This window comes from Hylobates moloch, unplaced genomic scaffold (genome assembly GCF_009828535.3).
Source record: "Hylobates moloch isolate HMO894 unplaced genomic scaffold, HMol_V3 SCAFFOLD_1, whole genome shotgun sequence".
In the NCBI taxonomy this organism is placed as follows: domain Eukaryota; kingdom Metazoa; phylum Chordata; class Mammalia; order Primates; family Hylobatidae; genus Hylobates; species Hylobates moloch.
In genome coordinates this window covers 208389102-208401362 of record NW_026652276.1, presented here as the reverse complement: position 1 = coordinate 208401362, position 12261 = coordinate 208389102, and the positions used below count along the sequence as shown (strand labels likewise).

Below are 12261 nucleotides of genomic sequence, written 5' to 3'. Positions count from 1 at the left end.
ACTTTAATTGTATGGTAATGAAAAATGAGAATTAGCTTCATGTGATGTTTGCTGTCATTATTTTTCCAAATTTGGGTTTGGTCATTTAACTTAGGCTTTTTTTTTTTTTCTCCTTAAAACAACTTTAATTACAATTAGTTTAATCTCTGACTGAATGGTGATGCTTCAGTCCTGATTCTAAAGGCAAAGCGTAGGGTGGACGTGATTTTTCTGAGGTACTTAGGAGAGTGCCATACCTATGATGGCTTTTTCTTTTTTTATTGTTATATAGCAGTTATAGGAAATTTAAAGTGGGACTTTTTTTATAAGAAAAAAGTAGATTTGTTTTCCTTACATTCACATTCAAAGCATGTCATCTGATGTTACGTTCCCAAGACAACAGCCATTTATATTGGTCTGTGAGTTTCTCAGTGGGGGAAAGACCGTATCTTTCATATTTCCAATGAGTAACAGTGTACCTGGTATTTAATATGTGCTCAATAAGTGTTTGTTAGATTAAACTAAAAGATTCCCCAAGTAGGCACTGTCCTAAGATAATTTTATTCTACTTATAAGTTTATTGTGGTATGTGGCAGTGCTCTATAATTAACACACATATATGTATATTTAACCAACCCTTAAACTATCACTAGGTGATAGTTTTAGGATAAAACTTCCAATTTCTTAAGTTTTCTTTGTATCTTTAAATCCTTATGTTAAGGATGATCAGTAAGAAATTTCCTTCAGGAGTTGTGATGAGGAACGTACATTTATTTACTTGCAGTGTTTGGATGATATTGTAGTTAAGTGGTCATCCTAAAGAAGATTGAGTTTATGTTTGAGCCAGTAGTAAGCAAGTAGTATACCATTTAAGAAGCATTCTTGTCATCACTTAAAATGGGCATTGACCAAAATGTCAGTGCATTAAGTAAGAAAATGAAACCTTGTCTTTGTCTAGCAGAGTTAGAATTAATATTGTCATATTGTAATGTGACTGCCATCCAACCTAATGTAAAATTGAATACTGATTCCTTTTGAAAAAATATTTTAAACATTTTCACCAGTACATGCAATGCACTTGCCGTTAAAGAATAACACAAGATAAACCCTTGATGAAGTTTAAGTAATTTTTATTGAGCACCTATTACGTGTGAAAATCTGGAATACACGGTCATTAATCTTTAGCTATCAAAAGCCTTTCCTTTGGAGGGCTGGATGTTTGAAAGGTACTGATCTATGTAAGCAGTAAGTGGTGATTTCTAAGATAATTTAAAACCCTAAGGCAAGAAAGAGAGCAATATAGGAAAAGAAGAAGGAAGTCAGCATAGCTCTCTGTTTCTCAGCATCAAGAGCTGTGGAGGAGCTTTATGTTGCTGTCTAGATGACCATGTCTGTTGTCTCAGGTGACAGGAAGTTTTAGCTATTGACAGAGGCACTTACAGTTGGCTGTGTCCAATTGTAAGTGAGCAGAGCAATCAGAAAATGGTAGCTGACTTTGAATAAACCCATTCTGTCTCCATGGGAAAAAATAACAAAATCTTAAATGGTGACTGAAACTAAGGGAAAAACTTTTATTGTCTCTGTTTGTGGACTGAGACACACCTTATTTTTCTCGTTTGTTAAATATGTAAGTGGAATTAGAGAAGTTTTAAAGTCTCATTTTTGACTCCTCAGTTAACTTCACATAGATTTAAAAAATCTTATTTTTAGAGAAGGTTTTTTAAATACATAGAGCTCTGTAGTATTTCATTTAGCAAATGTCAGTCATGCATTATCCTGAGAGCTGGGGTAATGGTGAGCATCAGAGATATCTTCTCTCTTCTAATCTTCCAGTTTAATGGGGATATGGAAAAGTAATTAACTACAGAACAGTGGATAAGCTAGTATAGATGTCTAGGGTGCTATGAGAGTGTAGGTAAAGGATTTTTAACAAACAAACAACAACAATAAAAAACAGAAGAAGTTGATTATTGAAGGCTTCCTGGAGGAAGTGACATCTATACTGGGATCTCAAGGATTATTAGAAGTGAGTCAGATCAGGAAAGTGGGAGAATGTTATAGTCAGAGAGGAAAAAACATAGGTAAAGGCCTGAAAAGTGAGGGAAAGAGAACATGTGGTGTATCTGTGGACCTGAAAGAAATCTGGACTGCTTGGATCAAAAATAACACACACTTTCTCTCTCTCTCCCTCTCTCTCCCTCTCTCTCTCTCTCTCTCTCTCTCTCTCTCTCTGTGTGTGGGGGGGGGGGGCAGGGGTAAGGGGAAGCATTTGTGATTGATAATTAAGATTGATTAGTTAAAGTTAGAGGCAAATACTTTTTTTTGGATGTTTATTGAGAATAAATATGCAGTCCCTACTGAATATAACTTAACTGTATAATTAGGACTAATTAAGAAATTGATAGTGTCTTTATTTTTCTGTGATTCAGAACCTGGTAGGCAAAGTGATATGTCTGATTTAGAGATGCAGTCTTATATTTTACAGTTGACTATTTTTTATGTATAACCTCATGTTGTTTACAGACTGATTATTTTATGCTTTAAATCTGCAGCCATGTACATGTATCCTATTTAAATCTTAAAGTTGAATTCTTAAGTTAAACCTAGTTCACATTATTTTGGTGTTCCACTTCAATCTTTTTTTGACTATCCTTAAAGGCAGAATTGAATCTGTATTACGGGTCTAGCAGGTTTCGTAGTTTAGAATCAGTGTGCAAAAGTTTCCTGTTTTCTTCCCACTGCTACTATACTCACCTACACTTCCTGAGAAATATATATAGGTCAATTAGGCTTAGCCAAAGCATTTTTTAAAATCAGTCTACCTCTCATAGTTTGTCACTCACTTATGAAGTTAACTATGAACTAAATATATTAGCAGTCCGTTGCCAAGATATTTTGTAATGTGAAATGGACTTCAGAAATATATATATTTCTGACTTCATATATATATATATATATATATATATATATATGAGAATTTAAAGAATAACAGGCTATTCTCTGAATCTTTTTAAATTTATGTTTTCTGATTTTGTGGTAATAAGGACTAGTGGAGTAAACATAGATTTGGATTTGGGAAATGGTAGAAATTATTTTATTCTATACATTTTTTCCAGTAGAAACTCAAGTATATAATTTCCCTGGGATTTAGGTTCATATCTTCTTTAATAATTCTTCAACTTAGGTTTGGTTAGGTTTGTTCTATTTTACAACATGAGTAAACCAAAGTACAAAGATTATAAAGCTTTTTAAGGTCATACAAGTAGATAATATCAGATTTGGAATCTCTCAAGACTTAGTAAAGTTGTGATAACCTGGTAACTTTTTTGCAGTAGAATTTTGAATGCTTGGATCAACAATAATTATCTCCCTCTCTCTCTCTCTGTGTGTGTGTGTGTGTGTGTGTGTGTGTGTGTGTGTATGTTGTGGAGGTGGGGGAAATGATTTTATCATCATTTTCAAAATGATAAAATACACCTCAAAGATTAAATGTAAACAGATTGCAAAAGATTGAATCTGAGCTATTTAACTTTTATAGACCCTACTATATTAATTATACTTCTAAGATAGTTTATACTCTTTAGTAGTCCCAGAGCTTAATAGATGGTTAAGTGCTTCTTAAATGACACAACACTTTGCACCTAGACAGTCTTAAGGATATTTTTCAGGGTACTTGGGTCTTTTCCTGTTCAAGTCAATATATTGTCAATTTAAAAAAAGTTTCAATTTGAGGAAAGTAAAGGTACATTAATTAGTAAAGTACTGCAAATCAGTTTTGCCACCTTACCTGTGGCAAACAGCTGTAGGAAAGTAGTGACTAAAGACCTTCCATTTGTATTTTATTTCTGGTGGATGTTTTTATTTTAAAGATCAGGTGCTTTTTGCCATTTATTTTTTCTCTGCCTAAAGATATTCTTTCATAGTACTTGGATTCCCTAGATTAGTAGCGTTTCTTCAACAAATAGTTTTTGAGCATTATAAGAGCTGAAATGTTACACTTGTAAATAAGATAGGCTTATTCTTGGCTGCTTTGGAGTGTATAATCTAGTAGAGAAAACAGGCATTAAACTAGTAATTATATCAATACTTAATTGTAATTGGGGTGTTTTAAGGGAGAATTTGAATAAATTTATAATGCTGTCAAGAGGCGTAAGCAAAGTTCAAAATTATGTCTCTACTTTGTAGAGAATCACGCTAAATAGCCATAATCCCGTGTTGGCCCAGAACCTGAAGTAATTTGAGCTGAATTTAAAAAGAAAAGTCACAGGCAATCCTGTAATACAGTTTTGACCTTCTTTAAGGAATAAGGGGAAAATGTATTGAAAAACTCCTTGCTTACTTCCTAATACAGAAAAGAGCTTGAAAGAACCAGCCGAAAAGTTTGCCAGGGAATAATGGGGGAACATTTAATTTTTCTGCCCTACTCCAAATTTATTAAATCTGAACCTCTAGGGGAGGGCTATGTACATCTTTATTCCCAGCTCATTGTAATGATTAACCTCATGTCAGAACCACTGCCTTGGGATATATCAAGAATTGATTGGCTGCTGAAGTGGGAACGAAGCATCAATTTTAGTTGTCCTGATTTCCAAATGATAGTAGGGTTTTGCTTAGAATTTAGTCTATAACTTAGTTCTAAATATACTGTGGTAGAAATTGGCAATGCCTGTATTTTGTTTTCAGAGAGTAACTGCATTTTTGGTCTGTCAACAGTGGTTGTCCAGTTTAAAAGTGCATGTTAAAGTTACATTTTGTATTAAGTTTGTCTTTTCTTTTTTCTCTCAGGAACTAAACAACTTAAGCATATTTTATTAAAAGATGTGGACACTATTTTTGAATGTAAGTTATGCCGCAGTCTCTTCAGAGGATTACCAAATTTAATTACCCATAAAAAATTCTACTGCCCACCAAGTCTCCAGATGGATGACAGTAAGTTTTATTCATATATTCAGTTATGCATTTTACAGCTAAATATTCTTATACTGCAACTATACATTTGCATTAAAATGGTATCTAGTTACTGATAATTTGATAATGATGTCTAGTTACAGGTAATTTTTAGATGGAGATGGAGAATAAAATGAAATACTTGACTCAATGTTACATTCAGTTTCTTAGGTACTTTCATATCAATGCTTTCCACTTGGGTTTTCCTAAAGATGACATATAAGAGGTTAGATTTAAGAGGATATTTATTTGTATTAAAATATTGGATATTGTTTTAGAATGTTTATATGGGCCGTAAATGGATTTTCTAGTTTATATTACTTTTTACTTGTTTATTCTTTAACAACTTGCAACCAGATGTGATTGATCACTTATTTAGATTTCCCTTAAGTAAATGAGAAGGTTGGGAATAAAGAGCAAAGAATGAGGTAAATTTGTTCATTTCTTGGGAATGCTGGAGAGCGTTAAAAAGTCTTTATTAATCTTTCTAGTATTTTCTAGGTCTTGATTTGAAGATCAGTTTTGTTTTCAGAAAAATTTAGATAAGTCATTTTCTCAGAAATTACGTTATGTTACAGGCTAATTTGAGATCCAGTATAACTTTATATGATAAAGGCAGATAGCAGACTAATATAAAGTCTTTCTAGAACAGAGTGTTTGTTTTGAATGCAGTGTATTGTCTCTGTGTGATTAAGCTGGCAGTATATCTAATGTTATTTTCTTTCTTTAAAGAATTAATGTAAATTTTAAAAAATTCAATATTGGGTTACCTTATTATTTCTTGTTTAGGAATTTAACTCTTTGCTGACTTACAAAATATAGAACTTACTTGGTCAGTCTGATACCATAGATGCATTGTGGATTCTGTGCATTTTTCAACTTAACCTTTTTGGGATTGGTATGAAATGCAATCTCCAAATAAGTATGGCTTTAATTATAATGAAGCTGGTTTAAAGTATATTATAGAGCATTGATTAAATACAAATTTTGTATTTACCTAGAAATTTTTCCTACTGCTATTTTGATCTTACTATTCTCTCATTGAGATATAAATTAAAAAGCAGTCTGTAGAGATTGATTTCAAATCTAAACTTTTAATTAAAATACTAGTAGAAAATTAGTTTGTCTTTTGGTAGTTATTTATTTTTTGGTTGTAGAGTTAACTTATAGAGTGAAATGGTAAATGGATTTGCTAGATTATTGTGCACTTGTCTTGGCAATACTCATTCTAGAAATACTTTTGTGAAAGTGTTTTTCTTATAGACACTACTTTATTCATCTTAAAAGACAGATGAATAGACTAGAAGAGCTATAATGAATCACTTCCTGATTGGTATAGATACGAGATTTGGTACTAAATTTGTAGCTAGATTGTAGAGTAGTAATACATGGAAACCTAACCAGTGTTAGACAACTCTGTTACAATAGGATAATTGATTGCCTGTAGAGGGTGTAATTATTGTACAAGGAAATAAAACTACTTATGATTTTTAAATAAATGTGTATAGTTTTTAATCATTTGTTTTAGTAAAATTGTGTCGTGTTAAGAAGACGTAATAGGACTGAGTTTAGCAAATACTTCTACACATCATCCCATTTATGATTACATATTTGCTTACAAATCTTTCGTTTTCATAAGATGCTCAAATAGACTAGATTAGATTAGACTTATGGATTAAGTTAATAGGAATGCTGTTATGTTTTCTAAAAAATACCATTTTTGTTTATATAGTAACATTTTTCATGCTGTTTTATCAATCTTGAGTTACGAGAATTTGAGTTGCCTTTGCTAGTCTAAAACATTCAGACTAAAAATATGAAATATCATTTTTATTATTTAGGACACGTAAGTGCTTATATATTTTATATTAAGGGCATTTGAAGCAAAAGTAGCCCTTCAGATTATATATGTTTCTTAACATTTTTGTGTATCATGATGAGAATTTAAAGGAAATTTTAGTTTAATACTAGTTTTTATCTTTGTAGAATACTGAAAAGTAGATAATGCTCTTATAAAAATAAACTGGTAATATAATAGATTCTGAAATAGAGGTTCATAATGTATCTTAAAATATTAGAGGGCTACAGCAGGCCAATTACTTCAGATTAAAATGTTGTTTTTTCCTTAACAGACCTTCCTGATGTAAATGATAAACAAAGCCAAGCCATACATGATCTCCTAGAAGCCATATATCCAAGTGTGGACAAACGAGAATATATTATTAAGCTAGAACCCATAGAAACTAATCAAAATGCAGTGTTTCAATATATTTCAAGGACTGATAATCCTGTTGAAGTCACAGAGTCAAGCAGTACTCCTGAACAAACCGAAGTTCAAATACAGGAAACTAGCACTGAACAGTCAAAAACAGTACCAGTTACAGATACAGAGGTGGAAACTGTAGAGCCGCCTCCTGTTGAGATTGTTACAGATGAAGTTGCACCTACATCTGATGAACAACCTCAGGAGTCGCAGGCTGACTTGGAAACTTCTGACAATTCTGATTTTGGTCACCAGTTGATATGTTGTCTTTGTAGAAAAGAATTCAATTCTAGACGAGGTGTTCGCCGTCACATTCGAAAAGTACACAAGAAAAAGATGGAAGAACTAAAAAAGTACATTGAGACACGAAAGAATCCAAACCAATCCTCTAAAGGACGCAGTAAGAATGTTCTAGTTCCATTAAGTAGGAGTTGTCCAGTATGTTGTAAATCATTTGCTACAAAAGCGAATGTAAGGAGGCATTTTGATGAAGTTCATAGAGGACTAAGGAGGGATTCAATTACTCCTGATATAGCAACAAAGCCTGGGCAACCTTTGTTCCTGGATTCTATTTCTCCTAAAAAATCTTTTAAGACTCGAAAACAAAAGTCGTCTTCAAAGGCTGAATACAATTTAACTGCATGCAAATGCCTCCTTTGCAAGAGGAAATATAGTTCGCAAATAATGCTTAAAAGACATATGCAAATTGTCCACAAGATAACTCTTTCTGGAACAAACTCTAAAAGAGAGAAAGGCCCTAATAATACTGCCAACAGTTCAGAAATAAAAGTTAAAGTTGAACCAGCAGATTCTGTAGAATCTTCACCCCCTTCCATTACCCATTCTCCACAGAATGAATTAAAGGGAACAAATCATTCAAATGAAAAAAAGAACACACCGGCAGCACAGAAAAATAAAGTTAAACAAGACTCTGAAAGCCCTAAATCAACTAGTCCGTTGGCTGCAGGTGGCCAGCAAAAAACCAGGAAACCAAAACTTTCAGCTGGCTTTGACTTTAAGCAACTTTACTGTAAACTTTGTAAACGTCAGTTTACTTCCAAACAGAACTTGACTAAACACATCGAGTTGCACACAGATGGAAATAACATTTATGTTAAATTCTACAAGTGTCCTCTTTGCACTTATGAAACTCGTCGGAAACGTGATGTGATACGACATATAACTGTGGTTCATAAAAAGTCATCTCGTTATCTTGGGAAAATAACAGCCAGTTTAGAGATCAGAGCTATAAAAAAGCCTATTGATTTTGTTCTAAATAAAGTGGCAAAAAGAGGCCCTTCGAGGGACGAAGCAAAACATAGTGATTCAAAACATGATGGCACTTCTAACTCTCCTAGTAAAAAGTATGAAGTAGCTGACGTCGGTATTGAAGTAAAAGTCACAAAAAACTTTTCTCTTCACAGATGCAATAAATGTGGAAAGGCATTTGCCAAAAAGACTTATCTTGAGCATCATAAGAAAACTCATAAGGCAAATGCTTCCAATTCACCTGAAGGAAACAAAACCAAAGGCCGAAGTACAAGATCTAAGGCTCTTGTCTGGTGAGGAACAGTTACAGAGTTTTGCTTTTTTCCCCCCATCGAACTAAAAAAAAATCATTTGACCATAATTTATAGCTGGTTCCATTTTAACACGTTTGCTTCCATATATCTCATGGCAATGGGAACTGCAAGAGTGATGTGCATATTGCATTTACCTCTTCAGTGACCTTTATTCCAGTGGCTTGGGAACAAAATTAACTTCAGAACTTATCTTCCACAGGACAATGCAATGTAGTTATAGGTAGATGGCACAGGGTCAGTGCTTTCCTTTTAATGTTGTAAAATGTATACATTTATATTGGCTTATGTTTACAATAGAGGTCTTCTGTTTAACTAACTTTGCACAGGTTTAATTTGATTCAGTGATTTAGTCTACTAATTAATGAATTGTAGGAAAGTTAAATATATTAGAATGAACTTGTGAAGGCGATAATTATAGGAAAAAATCTTTTGAGGCACTGTAATTATTGTAAAAATTAATCTGTGACGGCTAAATAAAGTGCTGCACTCAGAAAAAAAAATCCCCGAATTGAATTAAAAATGATTAGCATTTATCATTTACTTTTAACATAGTGCTTCCAGGCAAAGGGGGAAAGTTGGTAAATAGAAATTTGGATTTTTTTTTCCTTCTCCTTGGGAGTGTGTGTTGGTTACTGTTTTTTAGTTTTGATCTATGGAAACAATGCTTATTTAGGTCCCAAATGCTTCCCTCTCTTTTTAATAAACTTTTTGGTGATAATTTTAACATAGTTAATATTATTAACTAGGGATTTTTTTTGTGGTTGTGTGTTGTAAGAAAAGTAAAATTCATATTTGGAAGAAAGAAAAATACTACTTTTTTTTTTTTTTGAGATGGAGTTTTGCTCTTGTTGCCCAGGCTGGAGTGCAGTGGTGCAATCTCGGCTCACTGCACCTTCCGCCTCCTGGGTTCAAGCAATTCTCCTGCCTCAGCCTCCCAAGTAGCTGAGATTACAGGCATGAGCCACCACGCCTGGCTAATTTTGTATTTTTAGTAGAGATGGGGTTTCACCATGTTGGTCAGGCTGGTCTCGAACTCCTGACCTCAGGTGATCCGCCCACCTCGGCCTCCCAAAGTGCTGGGGTTACAGGCATGAGCCATCGTGGCTGGCCAAAAAATACTACTTGTTAAAGAAAGTTTTGGAACAAATGTAGATTTTTTAAAAATGCAATATAAAATGAGTAGACTGCCTATACTTTTCACAGGTCTGTATATATTTTAAAAGTTCACCTTCTATACCTGTGTCCCTTGTATTAAGGCATTTAATGTATTTAATGAGTATTAAATTAGTTTCAGATTCAGGTTCTAAAGAAAAAAGTTTGAGTGCTGTGAGGGTTAAATGTGGTTTGATTATCACACATGTTTTTATTTGTATGGAAAACTTGAGATGAAACCATCTTTTAGAAGTATTTACTGTTGCATAATTTTAAAAACAAGGTTTTATTAGTAAACTCAAAAGTGTTCATTTATTCCCATTTCTCCTCAGATAACTTCAAGTGATGTACGAAAAGGTTTGGAGTTCATTTTTGTGGAAAGACTTTAAATTGGTGTTAGAACCACTAAACATCTTCAAATGGTACTATGAGGAAAAAAAGAAAAACATTTTTCTAAATATTCAACTATAACTGCTGTTTTCTGACTAAAATAATAACCATCTAACCACTTGTTTCTAAGGCACTGCCTATTCCAGCACTTTCAAGTAGCTGTGACATTACATGTTGTCATCACAGTCAATCAGCTAACCACCCTTGACCTTGTGCATTTGGTCTACAGTTTCTACAAAAATGTTACAAATTTTGTTTTCTAAACAATTTGTTGATTAAGTGATCAACAACCTGAAGAAAATATCAATTTTTAATTGACAAAGACTTTATATCTTAGTGATTTTAGTTTTGTTTCTCTTTATTTGGCAACATTTTCATCTGAATTGTATAGATATATGATTTTCTAGTGAGTGTATGTTAGGAACAAAAGACAAAATAGTATCAACACATTATAAATATTTAGCTTACTAAATATTTGTAATTATTTTTACATCCATTTATTTCTAGCTTGTTCTCCAGCACTTAAGTGTTTGAAAGTTTCATCCTAAAATATATACCACAGGAAAGTTCCAGTTCATTTTCATGCATGGATCATTACATTTTTCACTTGTAAATGTAGGTTTTTATGAAAATTAAACATTCCCCTATTTTTCTTTAAATTTTATACAAAGCACTTTAATGATAGATGCAACCTTATTTTTCAGTTCCTATTTTTTTAAAGACCACACATTTACTAATGTTAATATGAAGGTAATAAATAGCTTACTGATATTTTATGGATGCAGACAATCCATGCACAACCACTTCTTATGATACTAGTTTTTTCCTTAAATATTGCTACAAAAGGAAGATGCGGGTGTAAGCCCTGATTTTTTTTCTCCCAAGAAAAATCTTAAAGGACCACTTTAGATAATATTTGATTCCTACTGTAAAATTTAGAAAATGATGAATTCTTGTCCATTTTTATAATCAAGATTTTAGGAAAAACAGAAGTACATCTATCTTTATGAAATTTTGGACAGGTTTTTGTGTATCAATATTTTGTACTTTTTAAGGAATATTTTATTTTTTAGTTATTTGTGTCAAATTATAATTATAAAAGGTACAGCAGAAAATATACCATGTTTTTATATAGGTTCACACCTGTACTTAGGAGGGACCCTGTCCATCTATATACTTTTTGTATAAAATTTTAAAATGTTAAAGATCCACAGGGTCTTAATAAAATGATTCTATAGATAGAAAAACATTTACCTTCCCAGTGCTTTGCACTAAAATATACTGTGAAAGGAAACTAGAAAGACTGTAACTATTGCTGGAAATGTTCTATATTGAATGTACATGCTCTTGTTGGAAAAATGTACTATATGTGATGGAAATAAACCAGACTCAAAGTTATTTCAGCTAAATGTGCTTCAGCAAAGGTGCATTGGTTGAAACTTAAATGTTTTATTATCAAATTTAAACTTATTTCAGTGACTATGAGCAGCTACACTTGAATTATATTCTGATAGTTTTATTTCTAAGAAATAGAATAATAATTTCTCTTTAATTTAAAAACAGATTTACTTTCCCACATATTGAAAATTTGTACTTATAGATCTAACTTTAATAACTAATAGTATAATATATTTAGGGAAGTAAATGTGTAGGTGGTATTTCATTTATAAGCCATCTTAATTAGTTGCACATTATTAAACCTATATGTTTGACTTTTGCAAGGTGTTATCTTTTATGCATTCCTATACACAAGACATATTCCAAAGATATTTTCCAGATAAATGCCGATAACCCCTGAAAAGATAAGAGGATTCCTGAAAAGCTTGGGGTTGCTCTTTGCAGCATCCTCTCATTTGTATGCCAGCCTTTCCCTCTCTGCTTGCTTGTTAAATACTATAGAGAAGAAAGAAAAATTGATGTTGGAGGAGAGGAGCCCATTGCTGGAAT

The 12261-nt window shown here is 32.6% G+C and overlaps 1 protein-coding gene across 6 annotated transcripts in view; it reads left to right on the top strand.

Annotated features, from left to right (window-relative positions):
* Nucleotides 1–12261, top strand: part of ZNF800 (zinc finger protein 800) — a 271901-nt gene that overhangs the window by 215988 nt on the left and 43652 nt on the right. For 5 of the 6 annotated variants that reach the window (XM_058426376.1, XM_032761627.2, XM_032761628.2 and 2 more), the window contains exons 4-5: nucleotides 4765–4908; nucleotides 7059–8751. In XM_058426376.1, coding sequence (XP_058282359.1) covers nucleotides 4765–4908; nucleotides 7059–8751 — 1837 coding nt within the window. Of the gene's footprint in view, nucleotides 1–4764; nucleotides 4909–7058; nucleotides 8752–10256; nucleotides 11713–12261 lie in introns of those variants that run through there. The other variant, XM_032761629.2, reaches the window with a different exon arrangement.